At 44.9% G+C, this 23,875-nt stretch overlaps 1 protein-coding gene across 2 annotated transcripts in view; it reads right to left on the reverse strand.

Moving 5' to 3' along the window:
- Positions 1-23,875, reverse strand: part of SIRT3 (sirtuin 3) — a 191,453-nt gene that overhangs the window by 83,709 nt on the left and 83,869 nt on the right. For both annotated transcript variants that reach the window (XM_086956382.1, XM_086956383.1), the window contains exons 3-5: positions 14,534-14,717; positions 13,085-13,317; positions 3,932-4,032 (exon numbers count right to left, since the gene is read on the reverse strand). In XM_086956382.1, the coding sequence (XP_086812508.1) occupies positions 3,932-4,032; positions 13,085-13,317; positions 14,534-14,717 (518 nt within the window). The remainder of the gene's footprint in view (positions 1-3,931; positions 4,033-13,084; positions 13,318-14,533; positions 14,718-23,875) is intronic.

The raw sequence follows: 23,875 nt of genomic DNA on the forward strand, positions 1-23,875 counted from the left end.
TAATGAATCTATTTCCAAAATGTTTACTGTGTCGCCATCTAGGAAACAAACACAGGCAAGGGGTTGGTTCGACCATTCATGTAGTGTCTCTTTGAATCGGTTGAAAAAAGCACTCTCGAATAAACCAAGGGATAATGCATTAGTCTATGACCTAAGAGCAGAATATAATTCCAATCTAAAATGCAGGTAGATGGAGCTCTACAGGAGACCTGGGATAACCTTGCATTAGCGGCAGAAACTTCTAACAATAAATTGTTCTGGTATACGGTGAACTCTAAACTTCTTAAAAATGAATCCGTCCCAGAACTTTTAATTCATGTGAGCTGTGAGGAATAGGTGGCTCAGTTTACTAGTATTTTTAACCCAAGCCATTTATTTATAAAATATCCAATAAATCAACATAAATGGCCCATTATTACGCTTGATATCACTCTAGATGAGGTCCTGATAGGCATAGGAAATAGTAAAGGGGGAAAGCACCAGGTGCGGATGGTGTTCCTATTGATGTATATAAATCCGTACCAGAACTGTGGGGGCCTATACTAACAAGGGTTTTTAATGCTGCAGTAATCGAGGGTTGCCCGTACTCTTGGGGGGAATCTGTCATTATTCCCATTTACAAAAAGGGCGACAAATCCGAAGCCAAAAACTATCGGCCCATTTCCCTACTCAACTCCTCAGTTAAAATTATGAGTAGGGTTTTATTGTTAAGATTGGAGGAGTGGGTTTTGGAAAATGGTATTTTGACCCAGGCACAATATGGTTTTAGAAAGGGGTTAGGTACGTTAGAAAAGAGTATTAACCTGGAGCTCTTAGTTGGAAAATATACACAAGCTAAACAGGGTTGGCTCTTTTTATGTTTTCTAGATTTGAGCAGCGCTTTTGATTTAGTGGATCATGTTGTTTTATGGCCAGTTTTACTTAAACTTGGCGCCCCGAAACACATTGTTTACTTTTTAGCTAGGCTGTACGAAAATGTATTGACCAAAGTACGGTACGGCCAGAAGGGTGAATGTACCCCCAATGTTAACGTAAAACGTGAATTCCGACAAGGCTGCGTTCTAGCCCCGCTGCTTTTTACCTTATTTATTAATGAAGCCGACGCAGCACTTAAATTGATACAGGCGGATTCCCCACTAGTGGAAGGCAAGGAAGTCTCAGTCCTGCTTTAAGCAGACGCGCTGTGCTTTTATCTAGAACGCCGCTAGGCCTCCAGAAGTTAATCGATGGGTTTGCGGCTTTTATTAGTAAGAGGAAGCTGATGATAAATAAGGCTAAATCTTTTACAATGGTATGCAGCCCGAAATACAAGAGTTTGAAACCTTTTTTTATTGAAGCCAACAAAGTACAAAACGTGGATAATTTTTGTTATTTAGGTATTTCCTTTTCTTCGGATGGAAAATGGAACCACGAATTCTCATGTCTGGGCCAAATTGAGGAAAAGCTTATATGGTGTTTTTAAATTTGCTTCTAACTTGGGGGATAGACCGTGTTAAAGACATGGTTAATATTTATAAAGCAAGATGCACATCGGTTGCACTCTATTTGGGCTGGGCTTTGGGGATACCAATCTTGCTGTGATTTACAAATGGAAGAGAAATCTTTTTTTTAAAAGCTTTTATGTCTTTCTGGTCTCAGCCTCCTCTGAACTTATTCGTTGTGAAGATGGTCTTAATTATCTGATGGATTTAATATCCCTGAGACCACTTCAGTTATGGAGAGCAATATGATTAAAAGAGGAGACCATTTTTACCAAGTCTATTATTAATGATTGCCTGTGAATGGATAATTACCTAAAGATCCCCTGGCTTAATTATTTAGCCAATTCCTTTGGGGTCATATTCGATCGAACTATCTTGGAAAATCAAAATGAAGTATCTGGTTTGTCCAAACAGGAGTTAAAGAGTACCTTCCTGTCCCATAAGAATGAAAGCAGGCTGAAAATAGTAAGGAAGCAAACCACGTATCAACTTTATCATCTGCATATAGATACGGAGGGCTTCAAACATACCTTTCACTTGTCACGAGACCTTCCCACTGCTATGTTTTAACCAGAATGCGGTTAGGCCTTGTGCATCATTTAGTTGTGTACCCTACGATAAAACAGCGCCCCGTTTCCCCATGCCCTTGTGACGGGAACACAAAGCAGAGCACCTTGCACTTTTAACTTTAATGCAATTTGTACCTGTCTTTTAGAATTGCTTATCTTAAACCATTTTTTAAAAAGTATGATGCCAAAACCACTAATGCTGCTATGACCCTACTTTTTCCACCTAAATCTCCCCCCTTCTATTTTACCGATTCATAAATACCGATTCGGTAAAATTCGGTATTTATGAATCGGTAAAATATACTTACCTACATCTGGCCTCTAGCTTTTATTAATCTTTCTGGCTCTATGTGCTTTAAAATATGTAATTAAAAAAATATTTCTCCAAAAATGTGCCCAATGCGATTAGCCTAATGCTGTTTTATAAATGGGTGAAATCCGGGAATGTGGGCCACTTTTTTAAGTTGTGCCCGGGGCGAATTGTGATCCCAATCCGACCCTGGTTTTCTGGCCCTTTGTACAGTGATGGTGGTTTTGTATTAGTTTAGAAACTGAGAAGCAAGCCCCGGACACAAATGAGCCTAGGAAATATTCAATCACAAAACTTAGTCACTGAATTGTATTTAGGGTTAGTGTAAACATTTAGCGCTAGGGTTAAGGCTTAGATTATGGTAAGGGACAGCTAAAGTACCAACCGTTTTGCCTTGAAACCTTTGTCCACAAGCATAATCAAGGGTTAATTTGCTGGTAAGGCAGCTCAGAAATACAACGCGCCTCTAGCAGAGACACGTGGGTAACTGCAGATCAGAGATGTGAATCTCAATGTGTCTAACTCAATCGCTCGCTTTTCCGAGGTACATAAAGGATTAGTTAATTACCTGTAATCCTAGTTCTCTTCCAGGGGTGTACTCATTAAAGTCATAAGCACTGAATAATTTCCGCCCATGAGCGGAAACCCGGAACACATAACCAAATACATATATATGTGTAAATATATAAATAGAGTACATAGTACTAAACAAATTATACATATATACATGAATAAACTAATAATATGCAGCCCAACCATAACCTATAGGCTATTAAGGCCATAATCACATACGTTCTGCAGAATGAAAATAAACTATAGAAAACAATGCAATTATGGTTTAATACGTTATTATTGCAATTGTATATGCAGATACCTGCAAGGTTTCCTGTACCGTACAAAAGAACTGACCTAACTGTCACCTGTGGGGCATGATGGGAGCAGGGTCCCCCTGGAGGCCTTAAAGGCAAAGTGTTCAGATTCCCTGAGGCCTTAATGGCGAGGTGTCAGTCTGATTTTCTGTACAGGGATATTATTTCTTTATGCAGCCTACTTGAGTTCATTGCCTTTTATTACAGGTTCTTTGATGAAAATAAATGGTTTTTCTGTCTATGGAATGCATTTTAGGCTCATGCCTTTTTCTTGAATTGTTTTCTATAGTTTATTTTCATTCTCCAGAAAGTATGTAATTATGGCCTTATTAGCCTATAGGTTATGGTTGGGCTGCATATTATAAGTTTATACATGTATATGTGTATAATTTGTTTGTATATTTACACATATATATGTATTTGGTTATGTGTTCCGGGTTCCCGCTCATGGGCGGAGATTATTCAGTGCTTATGACTATTAATGAGTATCCCCTGGAAGATAAATAATTATTACATTGGGTAATAATAACCTATATTTTTTTAAACCAAGAGACAATTCAACATGTAGTGTGTGTCATTGACGTGCTCAATATCATTCTCGTACCTTGTTCATTCAATGCAAAATAGAGAGAGGCAGTTCAGAAGTCCATGCCTTTTAAACCCCAGATCAAAGTCAGAGTCAGGGCATATGCTCTCACTCACCCGAAAATCCTGGCCAGGAAATGAGCGGAGACAGACAGTGCATGTTGCTGTGGCAAAAGTGCCATGGGCTTCGACCAGTTTACTGGGGGGAATTCCAGCAGCTGGAACAAGAATGGCAATATGTTAGAGGAAGAGAAAATGTGAGTGTACAGAAAATAGAAATGGAAAGAAAATGAGAGGTAACAAGGGTAAGTGTTGAGACATATGAGGTCAAGCAACAGACGGAAAAGACAGGAAAGGAAGAGTGGACTAGGAAAAGAAGGAAAGTGGCTAGGAAAAGAGGAAGAAGGAGGAAGAGAGGGAAAACAGAACATTGAATGGGGGTAATGGAAAAGAGGAAGGCAAAGTGTAAGAGGAAGTGCACAAAGGTAATAGGAAGGAAACTAAAAACGGATAGGGAAAAAGAAAGGGAAATGGGAAGTAAAGAAAAAGAGGAAGGGAAAGTGAAAAGTAAAAAGGAAGGAAGGAGACAATTATAGGGAGGGAAAGAGGTGGGAAATCGAGACATGAACAGAGAAAGAGGAGAGTGGGGATGAAAAGAGGATACCAAAATGAGGTAAAGGTAGGAGGATGGTGTACGTAGGGAAAGAGAGAAAAGGGAAACAGAAGACATGGAAATGAAAATGGGAAAAGATTTGAGGTAAAAAGGAAAAAAGACAAAAGAAAAGAGGGGAGGAAAAGGAGAACAAAAGAGACTTAAAAAGGAAACGAAAAGTGGAAAGGAATGAATCAAAAGATGGAAAAGCAGACTGAAAAATGGAAAGAAAGAAAGATGAAATAAAGTGGGAAACCTTATGTATGAATGGAAAATTAATGGATGAAAAATGAAAAGAGGGAAATTAGAAGGAATGGGAAGTGGATAGACAGAAAAGACAAGATGAAACACAAAGGACGGAATAAGAGCCCAAAAGTGAGGAAACGAGAGAGATAAGGTGAAAAAATTGGGATAACGGAAAAGTAAGAGAGGAAAATAGGATAAGCGCAAGGGAAAGAAAGAAGAGAATGCAAACCAAAGAAAGGAGCAAAAAAAGAAAATGGAGAAAATGGAAAGAAGGGGGTAAGAGAGGGAAAAGAAGAAAGAAATAGAGTATAGGGAAAAGCGGAAAGCAGAAAAAGGAACCGTAATGTGGGACAGGGGATAGAGGAAGAAAGAAAAAGAATGTAAAAACAGAAACGGAAACAGAAAAGAGGGTAAGGAAATAGGAAGGAAGAAAGAAGAAAATAAAAAAGGGCAAGCAGAAAGAAAAAAGAGAGATGTAGAGAGAAAATCAAAGGCTGAAAACAAAGGAAAATAGAAAAAGAAGGATAAAAAGGGAAAGAGGCAAAGCAAATCAAAAGGGAGAAAAGGGAGTTGGGAAGAGGTAAGTTAAGATACTATAGGAAATGAAATGGGGAAGGAAGAGAGTATCTGTGATGAAAGTGAGTAATAATTAAAGGAAGAGAAAATAAAGCATGGAAAGAGCAAAGGAGAAAACGAAGTAACAAAAAGCAAAAGTGTAAATGAGGAATGCGAAGGGGAACATATAAATGAAAAATCGAAACGGCATATAACTGAGGGAAATGTCAATAGTAAAAAAGGAATGATAGAAAGGAAGATTAGAAAAGAGGGAAGAGAAGGAAGAGAACAAAGCAAAGCACATGCAAGAGACTAAAGAGGGAATGAGTTAGAGGAAATACATGAAATTAAGGAAGGAAGAGAAAAAAGCAGAAGACTGAAGAAATGGAGGAGGAGCAAGGAAAATATTAAAAAGAAAATCGTGAAAACAAAGGGAGGAAAAGAAGGGATTACAGTAATATTAATCTCTTGACGTGGTCTGTTTCCTAACTTTCTTTGCTCCTCACACGGAAATGCTGAGGCTGTTACACAGATGGTGAACATTTAGCAATGAAGATAATCTTTATACCCACAAATCACCCTGGATGTACTGACTTTTTTTAACTCCAATAAAACTGTTATCCCAAATTTATCTCCACCTTCAGAAGTGAGTAACAGAAATCATCCCACAACTGCATACATCCAAGTCAAAGACAATGTAGACAAACATCACAGGAAATGAGAGCTGCGTATTTTCTTTCGTAAGTTGTAACCGCCCAAATCATGCTCTGCACCTTCCTCAATCAGGAGGCTTCCACTAAGCAACTTAAACAGTCCTTCACTCCGACTTCAGAATTAATCCTCATAGTCCACACTAGCTATCCCTGTTGTGCCCCTTTTGTCTTCAAATATCTGAAACATTAGCTCTTTCATCAATTATCCTGCTCCGTCATACCACTGGTTTTAACTATTTCCTCCCTTCCAGGATAGTGACTACTATAGGTTTGTGGTTGTCTGTTCGATCCGAAAGAAGTGATGCTTCTATCCCTCAACTTTCACATATCTTAAATCCCTTTTTCTACAGAACCCTTGAGAGCCTGGTGTTTAATAAAGTGTCTCAATACCCCCGTGCCTACAACTTACTAAACAAGTTAAACTATGGCTTCCGCATATTCTACTCCACTAAAGGAGTTCTCACCCTCCTTAAACGTATCTACCTGTGCTCATCACAAGCATCTCTCCTCTATCGTCAGTCACCTTCACCTCCCTGCTCAGTTCACCTGTTGACTGCCCCCTATGCTTCCAAATGTTTGGTAGCTCCATCTGCTGTGTCCGTGAATCTCTCTAATGCTGATTGACAGCAATATTCAGTTACATTTGAGGGTTTCCACCCAAGAGGGGACCCCATACATACCTTGCTTCTATTAGCATTTTATATTAATGAACCCTATTAAAGACAGAATTTTTCCTCGAAGCAGAAAAAGTCTCTTCCCTATACATCCATACCAGTCATGGTGTTTTAGTTTCTATGACAGACTCTGCTAAATGTTGCAGTTTTACTCTAGAGACAGGCTTATATGTGCCCAAACATGTCCACTCTACTGTTAAATCAGAAATGTATCAACTTCATTTATTGTGGAGGATTACACTACTCATCCCAGAAGCCTCTACTGATCCAAGTGTACTGAGGGACATTTTAACAGGAAAAAGACTGGTTGGTGACCTTGGATTTAAAAGAAACATATTTTACACTACGCATGGCAAAAGACTCTTAGAAATATTTACGGCTCAGGTGGAGAGGTGTTCTGTATCAGTTTCTTAGTTTACCCTTCGGCTTGTCCTCAGCTCCTTGGTGCTTCACCAAGGTGACGCACCCAGTAGTAGCCTTCCTGAGAGAGACAGGGGTCCAACTGATAATCTAATTGGATAACATACTGCTAATGTCTCAAAACAGGTTAGAATAGCTGAAACATCTTGCTTGGACAAGGGATCTTCTAGAGAGTTTAGATTTATAATAACCATGGAAAAGTCTGTTATGGTCCCTATGCATAGCATAGAATTCCTGGATTTTCGGGTGGATACTTAACTATCTAAGTTAATACTTCCACAAAAAAAGATAACGAAGCAGATAAAAGTTGTTCTGGAAAATAATTTGATTTCCTTGAGGGACCTAGAATTTTTCATTCAGGCCATTCCCCAAGGGCCATTACATTACAGAGCTCTTCAGAGGTTGAAGGCCTTGGGACTGAGGAAAGGCTGGTGGTATGCAGATCCGATTTCATTGCCATTGGATATTCAGGAGGATCTGGAATTGTGGTCAGAGAATTTAGAAACTTGCAATGCCAAAGCCATCTTTGGGAATGTTCCTCAATTTATTTTAGAGTCGGATGCCAGCAATTTTGGCTGGAGAGCACAGCTGAATACGTTGGAAACAGGGGAAAGATGGTCTAAGGTGGAACAATTGCTACACATAAACTGTTTAGAAATGTTAGCAGGTTTAAAAGCATTGATGAGCTTCAAGATTTTATTGGCGAACATTGTGACACTGATTCATTTAGACAATTTTACAGCCTTTTCATACATAAATTGCTTGGGTGGCTTGAGATCAAAAGAATTGGCAGATTTAGCTAAAGGCAAATGGCATTTTTGTTGAAGTCACAAAATATTTTTGAGATAAGAATATATTCAAGGGCAGGAGAATGTGAGGGCGGATTGGAATTCCAGATACCTCAGGAATCTCAGCGACTGAAAATTGACTCCAAAGGTTTTTAATCTGATTCAGAGGTTATGGGTCCAGTTCAGGTAGACTTCTTTGTGAGCAGACTCACCTACCAAGTAGCCAGAGACTTCAGTTGGAGACCGGATCCTTGGGCAATGGCGGTAGACGCCTTTCTACAGGATTGGGGAAGAGAGGGAGAATATGAATTTGCTCCCTTCTCAATGCTCCAGAGAGTATAAATGAGGGTCTGGTTAGAGAGATGCAATACCATTATAATAGCATCGTTTTGGACATCTCAGGTTTGGTTCCCAGGTATGATAGAACTAAGCATGGGCGGAAAATCCGTTCCGCTCGCGGATTTTGCGGATTTTCGGGAAATCCGCAATCCGCCAGATTTGCGAATCTCCCGCAAAATCCGCAAATCCGCGAGCAGCGGATTTTGCTCGCACTGCTCGCACTGTTCGCGTGAGTTCGCGGCTTCCCAGTACAACTTCGCGCCCCGCGAATAAGTGCTAAATTGCAGAAATACGATCTTAGCAAAACTGAAACTACTTGCCAGGTTCAAAAGTTCAGGCTCATCATTAGTAGCCATTTCCTGTAGTGCTTCCTGAGGGGCCCCTCCAGAGTTCAGTTGCCAGTTGCAACTATTATGTGACCCTGCTCTGAACCTCAGAATAGTTACACATATGCCACAAAGGTCCTGAATTACAGCTAAGGGAGACAAGCAGGAGCCAGGCTGGAAGTTAAAATCCATTAATCAGCCCCTAATTCATTATTGTCAGTTGGGGCAGGGCAGGTGTTGTAACTAATTTTGCAACAATGAAAGCACTTAGCAAGTGCAAAAGATCACTAATCAGGGCGCACTAAGGAAGCAGGTGCCAGCTAAAAAAATATTCTGTGACACATTAATCAGCCCCAAATTAATTCAGGTCACTTGAGGCAGGGAAGGTGTGCTTTGCTTTGCCGAAAATAATGTACACTGGACAACCAGAGGGTGTGGTGATGAAACAGAGGGTGGCATGGGTGGGCCAGAGGGTGGCATGAGTAGTCAGAGAGTGGCAGTGGTGACAGAGAGTGGCAGTGATGAAGAAGAGTGTCCCAAACAGGCTGGACACGTAGAAACAACAAGTTCGCAAAACTTGCGACCCGACAGGTAAGTTCGCAAATTGCGAAATTGTAAAAACCCTCGCGAACTGGCAGAAACACGGGCGAACACACAAAAAAAAAAAAAAACGCAAATTCGCGGGAATTCGCGGATTTTGCGGATTGCGAGTTCGCAAATCCGCAAAATTCGCGAACGCGAGATCCGCAAAATTCGCCCATGCTTAGATAGAACTCGCTGTAGAGATACCCCATCTAGTTCTGGCTTCTTTGGGTCTTCGGGTAGACTCAGGATCCCTTGAAAGCTCCTCTAGCGCTAGTATCAACCCATTTAGCGGATTTGATCAACTCTGGTCTTTCTTACAAGACACTTAATTGTTATAGATCGGCTGTGTCTGTTGGACATGCTTTAGTCAATAACTCTGCACTAGTGAGTGACCCTTTGATAATGAAAGTATTGAAGGGAGTTAGGATTAGGAGACCCCCTAATGCTCGTTATGATTTGTTATGAGATGCTGGTTCAGTATTCAGATTGTTCACTTCATGGCCCGACACTAATTACCTTTCGCTTAGATAGATTTATTTGGAACTAGCAACTTTACTTTGTTTAATTTTCTTTAGAAGGGTTTCTGATGTAATGGTTTTGGAACTTTGGTATAGATATTATTCTCCAGAAGGGGTACGTTTTGACATTTGGAAAATAACTAAAACCATGTCTGAGACAATCTTTTACCCCTATTTTCATAAATGTGCAAAGTTATGTGAAGCAAATTGTATGAAAAAAACACAAACATAAAAAAGTAAACCTTCTGGAAACAAGCTGGTTCCTGCCAAAATCAAAAAAAGAGGGAAAAAAACCACAAGGGGTTTTATCAACAGTATGCCAATTGTTTACCTACCCACGTTTGTGGGTGGGAAGGGAAAGAGACCCTTTTCTTAATATAACCCTCACTCACTGTATTAGTGACATGCTTCATCATTGGCAGTTGGGGTGAACCCGATGATGAAGCATGCCACAACTACAGTAAGTGAGGGTTATATTAAGAAAAGGGTCTTGTTCCCTTCCTACTCACAAACGTGAGTCGGTAAACAATTGACGTACTGTTGGTTAAACCTCTTGTGTTTTTTATGCCAGCCTGGTTCCGAAAGGGATACTTTTTTGTTTTTGTAGAGTATATGATAAGGAGACGTATCTCTTCTAACCTCTTCAGTGAGGACCTCTCTACCCTTGTAGGGCTCCATCCTGGGTCCCCTAATCCAGTGGATCGGTAAATTGTATGAAGTCATATGAGAACAAATTGTTGGAATTTAGAGCCGATTGGGAGGCATAGTAATTAAGGTCTTATGTGAAACCTTATAAAGCAGTTTCAACAGCTACATTGTCTAAATGGGTAAGAACAGTGATGAGTGAAGCAGGAGTAGATCTTTCAGGGTTTGGAGCTCACTCAATGGCTAGCAAAGTCTTCTGGGCAGGCCGTTCTCTAATAGAGATCCTGAAGATGGAAGACTGGTCTAATGCGAATGATTTTGCAAAATTCTTTTTAAGACCTTTGGAGCATGTGAGCAGTCTGGCGCTGAATGGATTCAAAGAAGCATAATGGTAGCCTCTGGTCTTGTAATGAAATGGCGATTCTCCAATTAACATGCATAGAGAATAGTGATTTCATTAAACTCAGTGGGTGTTAACATTATCCCACCCCCTCTCCATATGAGAAGATGAATTAAATGTTCATTATGAAGAATAAAAACGAATAAAATAAGATGTGAAGGGCTAATCTGAGTGAAAACATGTTTCGTTATATGATGAAATGTGTGGATTAATTTGTGTTTTTATTTACATACAATTTGTAATAGACGTTTTGGCTGAGGATGAAGAAAATATCTTGTTTCTTCACAGCTTAAAGAGGAGGATGATTATGTGTCTTGGACATATATATATTGTTTGAAAATTCTAAAATGGATGTAGAGGTTTATGATGCATTTGTTTTGCTCTTTAAAGGGTTGAATGTTGGGTCAGCAATCAAAGGTTATTGCATAATGTCAGCTTCCGTTGTCTTTAATGAAATCAAGATTCTCTTTGCATGTTAATTGGAGAATCGCTATTCTCTTTTCTATACATCCATACCTGTCATGATGTTTTAAATTCTCTGGCAGACTCTGCTAAATGTTGCAGTTTTACTCTAAAGACAGGCTTATATGTGCCCAACCATGTTCACTCTACTGTTAAATCAGAAATCTATCAACATCATTTATTGTGGAAGATTAAACTACTCATTCCAGAAGCCCCTACTGATCTATCCAAGTCCTGTTAATCCACCTCCTCTCTCTTGGGAACACCTTCTAAAGGGAGATGTAATCACCCACAAGAATGTTGCCAAACAGGAACAAAAGTGTTCCACTGCTGGTCACGATTTATTTTCAGAAATGGAGATCTTCAAAATATACATTTGCAAAACATGATTTCACAGCTTAGTCTTTAATGATATTAACAAAAAAAACACTTTAAAACACTCCTGCCTCCAGCCTTTTCAAAGCCGGAGATGTAAGCAAAGCCACAGGCAAATAGAATTAATTGGGTTATTACATAAAAGATGAGTCTATTTAAAAAATCTAAAAACAAGTGTTTTTCAAACACTTCTCCCTAATACTATTTTGTGAAAACTGAATGTACTTAGGAGGGAAAGCAGCAATAGGTTTTTTGGGGTATCCACAACAACCTGTAGACAACGAAGTAGCAGAATAGTACACTGCTAAAGCAGATTTGGACCAGATTAAAAAAAAATAACATATAAAGGTTTTGGGGTTTTTCCTCCAATGCCCAAATGTTGGACATTAAAAAGAACTTTGTATCGAGATATCAGTTAAACTATTTATGAATCTGTCCCAAAGAGTCAATGGCATTAGTGACGCTTACCAGTGGGGCAGACAGAATAGGAGAAGCAGAAAAAGTGCATATACTCATGAAGACAATGAACAGCGGATTTGCAAAGGGAGCCATGACAGTTAGCTGTTCGTGCCCCTTCAGAAACAAGCATCCTAGTCTAAGATCAAGACCGAAACCAGTCGCATCAAACATGTCCTTTATATTTCACTGCCGTACAACTCTTCACAACAGCTGTACAACTGTGTAATGTCACAATTACATTATCTCCTGTTGCATAGCGCACATGGCTAAAATGAACGATTCACACAAGCAAGAAAAAACACTATTTTAACACCACCATGGAAATCTTAGTGTTGTCAATGCTGAACATAGGCTACTCTACGTCTAGGCATTACAGTCCATGAAAAAACGGCAGATTACGGCTGTCTGTTGAATCAACAGCATAAAGTAAAGAGAGTGAGTGATTTCAAAAGTTTTCACTGACGGTAATGTTCTGGGAGGACCAATCTGTAATCTACAGAAAACAGTACATCTCCCATAGTAGTCAGTCGGTCAGCTAGGATGTTGTGGGGACATTCATAAATCCACCTCACCACTACTCTTTCAAATCAATACCATACAAAAGCAGTTCATAGGCATCCCATATGGGTGTTTGGTTTTATGTAATTTGCAGTTCATTAGGGGAATGCATGCTGTGTGGCAACTGACACTATCCCTTTGCAGACAAAAAAAACCCTCTTTTCTATTTTAGGAAAAATTATAATAAAAGAAAACGAATTTTCTCAAAATTTACATGACAAAAACTTTGTTTTAACACTAACCGAGATGATATGGAAACTGGGAAAGGTGCAGAGTAAAAGAGTGCAAAGGAAGATGAGAAAGGAGCACGTGGCGCCACAAAAAAGACAAAAGAATACAATTACTGCACATCCCCCAAGTAAGACATAAACTAAGCAGAACACATCATTTTAGTTAGAAATATATACCACAAGGAATGCAACAAAATACAGACTGAAAGGCTGAAACCTGGAAGAAGTCAAAGTAGGTGCGCAAAAACGAAAGAAGTGTGAATTGGAGGCAAGCGTATGTGTTTCAAAAGTGATTAAAGCGCTTTACAGGAAGACAAGGACTCACCTCTCTCTAGGCCATCAATATTCTGGGTGTACAGACGGAGGAGCTGCCCTCTGTCATGCAGGAGCCGCAAAAAGTAGTGAGCATAATTTGGTCGGAAATTTCCCGGGTACAGCTCTCTGGCCAGTGTGAAGAAGGGTCTGGGATTGCTTAAGAAGTAATTCAGTTCGAAGATGGCTTCTGGGTATGGAAGGTTATAACGCTGAAGGTTGCTGTACAAGCCACTTTCTGGGGACCTGTTGAAAGGGAAGAAAGAGAGCAAGACAAGCAGGGGTTGAAAAGTAAAACTGTGAAAGAATCTGACGAAATTGGGTGCTGGGTTATCAAATGGTTTGAGGCAACATAAAGTGAACAACAACACTGTAACCAACTAGAAAGGGAATGGAGGGCCAGCCACGACACCACCGTCAACCTAACCTACAAGGCTGCACTTGACGCTATCACCAGCAAATAAGAAACACCAAGAAAAAAGCACTAGTGGACAGTATCGAAGAAAGCTCCAACAGCTGCAAGGAAACCTTCTGGATCGTCAAGAATTTCACCTCGCCCTAAGCCACTGTCACAACATTACTGCCTCCCAACAACACTATGAAAACCTATCCAACTTCTTCCACAGCAAAATAGCAAACATCTACAGCAGTTTTTCACACCAACCCAACCCCAGAGAACTCATTGCTAACCTACCCACCACCAACCAAGACAGCCACTTCAACGAATGGACAACCAACCATCAACAGAAATGACACAGCTATAATCATGCAGATAATCCGCTCAGAGGCCCCAAGCGCTCCATGCTCCCACCACAGCTGCAACCTTGGAACATCACCAATCAACAACATGATGACCCATATCATCAGCACCTCCATCACGTCCGCCACCTTCCCAAATGAATGGAAACTTGCAGATATCAACACCCTACAACATATAGGCCAACGCAGGAGCGAGTAGGGTCAACACTAGAATAAGTGGAGGAGTTTACAGAGTTGCAGGATCTGGCTGCAACTTTCATAACAGATTACTTGGGACCTCCTTGTAGCTAGTGTGGGGCCAATTTAAGGAGGTGTGTAGTCTTGAAACTCTGCAGGTGTACATGGTCATCAGCTAAAAGACGTCACCTCTCTCAGGACTTTCTAAAGTACAAGTCAATGCATCTGATGAAGAACTGCAGAGGTGTTTGAAATAGGGTGACTAACCTTAAATCTGGGAGAGACAGTGGATCCTTCACCGCTATTGATAGACTGTGAAAACTTTCAAAGCAGGCCATGATGTTCTAGCCTCTAGGTAATTGTGCTGCTTTTCAATCAGAACTACTCAAGCCCCAGTATGCAAGGGTAGAGTTCTAAACTGATGGAGGATAATAACAGTCTGGGTTTCATCACACTGCTCAGGGTTCTCCTGATGCCCCAGCAGACAAATCTGTTTCCACTTAGAAGATGTCACTGAGGGTTTTACCTGAAGTCAGGAATACCACTGGGAGTGCTTATGCCGGCACCCACCATCACCACCACTCTCTGGTACTGTCTCTCACGCAGCAGCTTTGCAACATTTCGCAGAGACATTCCCTCCTTCCCTCCATCCTGTCCCTGTGCTCCTGTCTTGGCAATGCTGACAGACAGGGGTGCTCGACTTGAGAATCCTAAGGAACAAGGGAAAAGAATAAGATTACTCTTAAGATTACTCTTAAACAGGTCATCACACTCTCTCTCTCTCCACAGGCATGCAACAAATAGATGGGTTAACCTGACGTTTAAGCATAGACCCTAGTAAAGAGTTTGTCGCTGTATAACTAACCTAAGGAGGGCATCTGCAGAATGGTCAATCTGAATTTGTTTTATTGTGTTTAATATCTGAGAGCTTTGGGAGGCTAGACATAGAGTTCTGTTTGGAGGATATTTAGGATATTGTTCATTAGTTAAATTCATTTGCCTTCTTCTTGGAATGGCTCAAATTGTACAAGCAGTCTGTATATGTTAGTCGCTAGGGGCACAGCAGGAATGTTAGTGACCGAAAGGCTGGGCATCCCAATACCTCTAGTTGTCTGCAAGTGTTACCAGCGTTATCAGTGTGGCAGGGAGTAGGGGTAGCAGTTATATAAAATTGTCCTGCCACAATAAACAAAAGTAATTTCGTTTCAACTTCATTATTTTGTGAGGATTTTGTTTCATGGGCAGCAGAAATCACCTAATGCTTGCTTGGATTATCTAATCCAATGTTTCTACTTTTGTTGTGGTAAAGGTCTCAAACCCTGCTGCATTTTCAAAATCCCATTGACCGGCTCATTTTGAGAAACACCACAGTTTTGATGCACAAGTTCCAAAGTCTCACCACTTGATTGAAATCAAGAAGGTCGATCTTCTCTTTAACTTTCTTTGTAGTATACTTGCTGTACATATGTGCAGCCAATCTGTCTCCCTTGACCATTATTACAATAGGTGCACACAAAATGTTCTTTAAGCCATGGCAGCTTGCTTTCAATTCCAGCTAAGAATGTACAGCATACCGAATATTAAGACCAGCAAATATTATAGACCATACTACAATATTAGCTGACCTACAAAAAGCAAACAAAAATGCACTATTACATTTGTAAGCATATACGTTTGGCATATTAATTTATCTGAAAGGGCATCTTAAAATAAAAGCAAGAAAGTGCCCTCCCCACTGCAAAAATTGAAAATAGCTACTGACTCAGAAGTCTCTACTACAAACCTACCCATCTTCCAAAACCTGAAAAGCTTCAGTGTGGGAAAGCAATCAACAGACTGCTTCACGACAAAGCGAGATGAAGCCCATTTTGAGTATGTAATCATGCTAAGGATTCAACATATTTAATAAACTGACACAGTAACAAGACCTGGCTGCCCACCTGCTTTTTTTTTTTTTTGTCATTTTTTTTTATTTTGCAATTAACAAAAAGGACAAGAAAACACAGTAAGCCGCACCGGGGCGTCACACATGTTCCCGCACAGTGGGAAATGAAGCAATTTAAGACGGTGGTAATGCCACAACGCTAAGAGAAAGATCAGGCAATGAGTCCGAGCACCTATAGAAAAAGAAAAACCATAAATAATGCCCCTTAGGAGCTAAGTCTTGCGAAATCAAATTGTCCCTTCAAGCAGGTCTTCGAGCAATCCAAAGATCACAAAAATGCACCATCCGCTGAAATGAGGTACCCCGGTTGCAACACTGAAAAGAAAGGAAAATACAACTCCCCAGCCCCCCCCACTCCCCCCCCGTGACGGCGACACAAACCTACCACATTCATTCAGTAGGCACACTAAAGTTGGAAGAGGTGTAAGGATCTCAATGATGCTGGGCAAACCGCTGAAGGTAGGCCAGTAGATAGGAAGGTTACCAAGGGGCCCCACACGTGCTTAAAGTTCTTGTAAATACCGAGGAAGATGTCCGCCATTCTTTCCAGGCTCAGGAGTCTCCAGAGCCTCGCGTGCCAAAGGGAAATCGCCGGTGCCTCCTTCCGCTTCCAAGCCGCCGCCAGCGTAAGCTTGGCTGCTCCCAAGCACAGCCATAGGATTTTCTTATCCGCGCGCGTCTGGTGCTCAAGACCGGGGTCCTGTAGGCCCAGGAGCACAAAGGCCAAAGAGTTCTCAATAGGGTATCGCAGGATATCCTTGATATGGGAAAGAATTTCATCCCAGAACGGCCTGAATATTGGGCAATCCCACCAAATGTGGCGGAAGTCCCCCAGAAGGCCACAACCCCTCCAGCACTTGTCCGAGGTAGCCGGGTAGATACGATGGAGCCGAGTCGGAACCATATACCACTGTGTGAGAGTCTTTAAATGAGCCTCCCGTAACTGGATCGAATGATTGAATTGGGTCATATCTCTCCACAGCGCTGACCATTCGGCGTCGGCGATATCCCTCCCCACCATCTCCTCCCACTGCTCCATATAACGTGGCCTAGGTGACAATTCAGATTGAAGCAGCAGCTGATACAGGAAGGAGATGGCTCCCTTCATGGTGGATGTCCTTAGCAGAAAAGCCTCAAATTTCGAAGGAGGCCTCGTGGCTGCTTCCAGCACTCCTGGCGACGTGGCCCAATGTAGCAGTTGGACATGCTTATATCTATCAGTTTGCGGCACCTGGTAGTCCCGCACGCAATTAGTAAAGGTCAAAGGATCAGAGCCATGAAACAAGTGAAGCAGCGCCCTGCATCCACCCTCCCTCCATGCGTCAAAGGGCCCCTCGGCAAGCGCCGGCGGGAAGGCCGGGTTGAAATGCAATGGTGTGAACGGAGATGGAAAGGTCGTCCATCGCTCATCGCCAGCCAAGGTGTCCCATACCTTCAGCGTAGTGCCCGTGGGGGTACTGATGTAAGCATTCACTGAGCGATCTTTCTTCGGTTTCCAGGCTAAATCCCAGATGGACCGACCCGCCATGCTTCGGTCCATATGCAGCCAGTGTTTTTCAGAGAACTGCTGCGACCATTCCACCATGACCCTCAGTTGGGCAGCCTTATAATAGAGGCGCAGGTCCGGGAGACCAACCCCACCTTCCGACCGAGGTCGGCGTAGAACCGCGAAGGACAGACGCGCTCGGCCCCCTTGCCAGACAAATTTCAATACCATCGTTTTGAGTTGCCGGAAGTAAGCGCTATCCAGCGGAATAGGCAAGGCCTGGAATAGGTACAAATATTTGGGGAGAAGGACCATTTTAATCGCATGCACCCTACCTAACCAGGACAGGAATTTAGGTTTCCACCTCTCCAATTCCGCCCGGGTCTTCGCCAGGAGGGGCGGGAAGTTGGCTGCGAATAGCTTACCCACCGTCGGAGTCAGGTGGACTCCCAGATAGACAATTGAACCCGAAGCCCAAGCCAACGGCGTCAACGCCCGCACCTGAGCAACCTCAGCCTGCGATAAAGTCAAATTCAAAATGTAAGACTTGCCATAATTTACTTTAAATCCAGCCACACCCTCAAATTCAAGCAAAATGTCCCTAACACAGGGCAGAGAACCAACCGGATCAGCCACCGAGAGCAGGACGTCGTCCGCGAAGAGAGAGATTTTGTGTTGCTCTCCCGTGAACGGTATGCCCTTCACACCTTCGTGTTCCCTCACCGCCATCGCCAGGGGCTCAATGCTGAGCGCGAATAACAAGGGGGAGAGGGGACACCCCTGTCTGGTGCCCCGCGAGTGTGCGAAGAAGGCCGACAGGTGGCCATTCACTGCCACCCTCGAACGTGGGCTGCAAAAGTTCGCCTGCACCATGGTAATGAATTTATCAGAGAAGCCGAAAGCTCGCAGTGTGTTAAACAGAAAGCCCCAATCCACGCGGTCGAAGGCCTTCTCCGCGTCCAGACCCACCAACACAGCTGGAATGCGGAACCTGTCCGCTTTTTCGATGAGGTGAACCACTCTACGGGTATTATCGTGGGTCTGGCGACCCTTAATAAAGCCAGACTGGTCTGGGTGTATGATCGCCGGAAGCAGATCTTGTAGGCGGCCAGCCAGAATCGCCGAGTACAGCTTTGCGTCAATGTTAAGCAAGGCTATGGGACGAAACGAAGCACATTGCTCCGGGTCCTTCCCAGGTTTCGGCAAAACCGTAATCACCGCCTCCGCCAGGGTCCCCGCGTTCATCCCGGACGTCGCCATATCATTAAAGAGGGCAACCAGAAAGTCACACAACTCATTAGCGTACGTCTTGTAGAAGACCGCTGTGTAACCATCCGGACCCGGGGCCTTGTGTAATTTCAAATTTTTGATGGCGGAGAGAACCCCTTCTCTCGAGATCGGTGCTTCTAACAGCTCGTTCCATTCCCTAGACACTCGGGGTAACGGCAAACGTTGTAGGAACTCCCGCTGTGACTCCGCATCCAGGGCGTCGCCCGTATACAACTCGGCGTAAAAGCGCCCAAAAATGTCCGCCTTCGCTCCATCCCGATGGTGCAACACTCCTGCGGCATCTCTGATCCCTCCTATGTATTCCCGCTCCCTCCTGTCCCGCAATTGTCGCGCTAAGTGTCTACCAACCTTCTTGCCGCAAGAATACGATTGACGCCCCAGTCGCAGAAGCGTAAGCTCGGCCCTATTGGCATAGTGTGCCTTTAATTTGCCCCTCACTGCCGTCAACGGGTGGAGAGTCACTCTCGAGGGGTTGAGTTTGTGAGCTCGTTCGAGCTCGACCACCTCAGCCTCCAATGTCTCACTTTCCTTCCTCCGCAATGCGTTAATCTGCGAGTTGAGTCCCAGGCATGTGCCCCTGATCGTAGCCTTAAAGGCGTCCCACGTGGTCGACAGTGAGGTGTCCGATGGGGGATTGAGGTCAAAGAATTCTCGGATAGCGAGGCGCAATGCCTGATTAGATACATCGTCCCTGACCACCGACGCCGAGAAATACCACTTCCGATGCGAAGCATCAGGTGGCGACCAACGAAGATTAAGCACCAAGAGACTGTGGTCCGACACCGAGATTGGAAGAATGGCGGCATCCATCACGTCCCCGCGTAGGGACTGACTAAGGAAAATGAAATCTAAACGGGAGTAGGAATGATGCACGTGGGAGAAAAATGTGTAATCCTTCGTGGTAGGGTGGAAAAATCGCCAGCCATCAACTAGTCCCAGCTCCCCCACCCCTTGCTGTGCCGAATCAGAAAACACTCCCGTGCCCGCCCTATGTCCCCCAGAGCTATCCAGATCCTTGTCCCACACCAGATTGAAATCCCCCAACAGGAATAAGTGACCTTCTGCAAAGTCCCCCACCTTCACCAACAGATCTTGCAAAAACGTATTTTGACCAACATTGGGTAAATACACCACCACGAAGGTGCACAATCTACCTTGTATAAGCCCTTTGACCATCAACCAACGGCCCTCCTTATCGTGACGGACCTCCACAGGCTGAAAGTGCAGCGCAGCCCGGAAAAGGAGTGCCACCCCCTGTGTTTTGTAGCAGCGGAAGATCTATAAATAATGGGATAGGCCATATGGCGGAGCCGCATCTCATGTTTCCGCGCCAGGTGGGTTTCTTGCAACCCAACAATGTCAAGGTGGTGGTCCACTACATACTTCAAAACCTTCTGCCGCTTCTGTGGCGAATTCATTCCCTTAATATTCCATGTCCCTATGCTAATCGGCATAACAAAGACGAACCCAGAAAACTGCTCTCATCACTTCAAGTGTCCCCCTCCCCACAACTAAACCAACACTCATACAAGAGACGTCCAACACTCGCCAGCCTACCATTGCAATGATATCTACCACGCCATTGTACCCACACACCCGCAGCCACACATCAAACAACCCCCCATTCCAACCATCACGGGTCCCCCCCCACACCCCAAACTCCCCAACTCCCACCCCTCCCCCAGTTGAAACACAACCAAAAACAAGAGCAAAAGCAAAAGTGTGAAAGCAAATACAGTACTCATCGTGTCCAGAAGGCCGGAGTCCGTAAGAGGCCTTCCTTCCAGGAAGCAGGACGGGGGGACTAATACACTATCCCCCATGGCCACAGTCGAGGGTGTCTCCTCCAAGAGTACATTCATACCCCCAGACCAGAAGGCCCGAACCCCTCCGGCGCCTATCCATCAATGAGAAGGAGGTCACGCCGCTCCGGAGCTTTGCTGCGTATCAGCCAATGTGGCCAAAGCCACCGATGCCACAGCGTTGCCCCGCTCCTGCAGGCTGGTAGTGAGGTCCGGCCACCGCCGGTCAGGTGAAGCGCCTACCCTATGCCAGGAAGACGAGCGGTGGCGCCTCCGAGATGGAGAAGTAGCTGTGTCCTGCGAGGGCGGCACATCCTCCAGGTCCAGAAGGTCTTTTGCTGCCTGAAGTGTGCGAATTTGTGCGAGACGATTCTGCCACCGAAAGATGATCCGAAATGGATGCCCCCAGGAATAAGCGATGCCCCGTTCTCTCAGAAAGGCAGTCACTGGGCGGAACTCCCTTCTTTTCCGCAGGGTGGAGGCCGCCAAATCCTGGTACAGTTGGGGGCGGTGGTCCCTAAATTGCAATGACGTGAGTGTTCTGGCCTTGCGGAGGATCCGCTCTTTCACCTGGAAGTCATGAACGCACACAAGTATATAGGGGGGGGCCCCCCCCCGCGCCTGGGCAGCCCCACTCTATGCACTCTGTCCATTTGGATTTCCCGTGTATCCTCCTCATCCAGTATTTGGAGGAACAGATCCTGGACATAACCACGCAGGTCCCCTGCCTCACCATCCCAGGGCACGGCCCGGATACGAATGTTATTCCTGCGGGAATGGTTTTCCAAATCTTCCGTGTGCGTCTGTAAGTCCAGGTTCTGCTCGGTGAGGCGAATGATATCCTGCTGCAGCAAGTGCACGTCGTTGGCCATACTTAGATCATGGTCTTCCAGGGTCGCCACCCTCTCGCCTAAACCGTCTACATCTCTCCGCACCTCCCGCAGATCAGAGGCCAATTGCGCCCGGAGCTCGGAGATATCCTCCTTAATGGAGGCAAAGAGTTCAGTCATGAAAGCTTTCGTTGCCGGCGCTTCATCGTCCGACTGCTTCGACGACCCACTGGCTCCAGGGGACGCCGGCTGTTGGGAGAATTTCGAAGTGCCATCCTTCCCCGGGCGCCCTTTGTGCTGCGCGTTAGACATGGCGGCAAGCAGCGCTCCACCCAAGCGCCACGCGGCCAAACAAGATCGCTCGGCCTGCGATCTCAAGTGCCAGGCCTCAAACTATAGTCCGCAGCACCCCTGATATGACTGATATGACTGACGCGACGTTCACAGCATATACAGCAGCTCGTGTCTTAGGCGTCACAGGTGCACGGGGCAAAGCTCAGGCCCGCGGATGAGTAGGAGTCCAATGGCGGCCATGCATGAGTGCCGTCGCTATGCCCTAAACTGCTTCCGTCCCACACGTGGCCTGGGCTTCACCGGGATCCGCTGATCTGGCACCGCTCACCACCACCGGTCTCGGCCAGCGTAATCGCCACCGCCCAGGTTCACCGCCTCCGGCGTTCAGACGTCTCGGGCCACCTCTCGACGACCACCGCCGGCCGCTGTGGAGCCTTCTCAGCCAATCCCCATGGGTCTGCTGCACCTCACAAGCCAGGGGACTCCAAGCCACCTCCGTAGCAAAGCCCTCCGCTACGCCGATTCAACGCGACTCTCCACCTTCCGCCAGCTCCGGGGTCACCAGGCGGGTTCTCAGGAGCTCTGCCCTCCTCCTACACCGGCCACCGAGATCAAGCGAGGCCGGGGGCGCGCAGGCCGCGGAGTTCAATCGATCTTGTGGGCGATCTCGGAGTTTCTCCGCCCCACCGACGGCACCAAACCACTCCGCCACGCCAGGGAGACTCCCACACCACTTTTGAAGCGGGGCCGCTCCCTCAGGACCGTGCTATTAGATGCTTTTGCTGGATCAGCGCTGGAGCGGCTCGGAAAGGCGTCTTACTCCGCCGCCATCTTGGCCACGCCCCTGCTTTTTTTTTTTTAATTCTTTTTATTAAAAGCTTGAAACAAGTGGTGGTCAACACAGTCTTGCAGTACAGTGTTTACAGTGCACCATGTAGAACACAGAACAAACTATTAACAATTCAGTTTAGGGCGTACATTAGCATATCATGAAACAGTTAACAGTTCAGCCTCTCCGTCTGTTTGTAAGGGTTGGGGGGGTTCACATATGTTGCCTCTGTAATCGTTCCAGTTCGACCACACCGCCCCCCCATTTTTTGGGGCACCCTCGTGCCATGTACACTGTGTTTTCCTGGACCATGCACCAGTCCATATCCTTTTTCCAGGAGCTAAGTTTCGGAGGCGCGACTGCCCCCCACAGCCTAGCAATGTTTCGCTTTGTCACTGTTTGCTCTAGGGTAACCTATAGCCTTCCCTTCGCCAGTAACTCTGTGGGCTCCCAGATGTTTAAAAGGCACCTCTTAGCCTCCATTCGCAGCTCCACCCCCCACACTTCTTGCATACACCGAATCACACCTTTCCAATAGGTCTGTATCACTGGGCACTCCCATACTATGTGAATAAAGGTTCCTACATCCCCTTCTACAGTGACCCTCCTCACTACGTCCCATCAGCTTCAGTCGTGTGCCAGAGATATAGACCCGGTGTAGTATTTTGAGCTGAATGAGTCTGAGCCTGGCTGATATAGCCACTTCCTTGGGTGAAGCGAGCGCACTTTTTTCACTCCTCGTCGTCTAGTACTAGTCCGTCAGCCCCCAACTTCCCTTTAAGGGCTAGCAACGGGTCCGGAGAATTATTTATGAGTTTTTTATCTGTGAGGGAAATTGCTCGTTCTGGGAGGTGTCCATCTAGCAATCTATCCTCCAGGGGGGAGGCTATTGGGAGTTTGGTCCCTGATGGAATATTCATCTGAAGGGAGTGCCTGTCCTGCAGGTATTGGAAGTATTCAGTTTGTGTTAGTTCATACGTGCTTTGAAGTGAGGTGAATGATTTAACTCTGGCAGGACCCCATAGGTCCCGAACGTGGGAGATGCCAATTAGATCCCAGTTGCGGAATCCTTTGGTGCGGCCCAGATTGCCTATCTGCTCGGAGACCCATAGTGGGGTAGCCATTGTAAGAATGTTGGCCCATCCCAGTTTGCGCTGAACAATATGCCATAATTGAACCGAGTGCTTTGTCAGTCCTGTGAGTAAATATCTCCCAGGTTTTGAGTAAAGTGCCGCCTCAAAGTTTCCGCCTGGAAGGAGCCACCGGTCCATTGTATAACCCGGGTCGTCGCCATCGCAGTATGTGCCCTGGTTGATGGCCGAGAGGTGTGCGGCCCAGAAATATTTACGGATGTCCAGGAGCGCTATACCCCAGTCGAACCATCCCAGTGTT

The sequence above is a fragment of the Lissotriton vulgaris genome, chromosome 2_1 (genome assembly GCF_964263255.1).
Source record: "Lissotriton vulgaris chromosome 2_1, aLisVul1.2, whole genome shotgun sequence".
NCBI lineage: Eukaryota > Metazoa > Chordata > Amphibia > Caudata > Salamandridae > Lissotriton > Lissotriton vulgaris.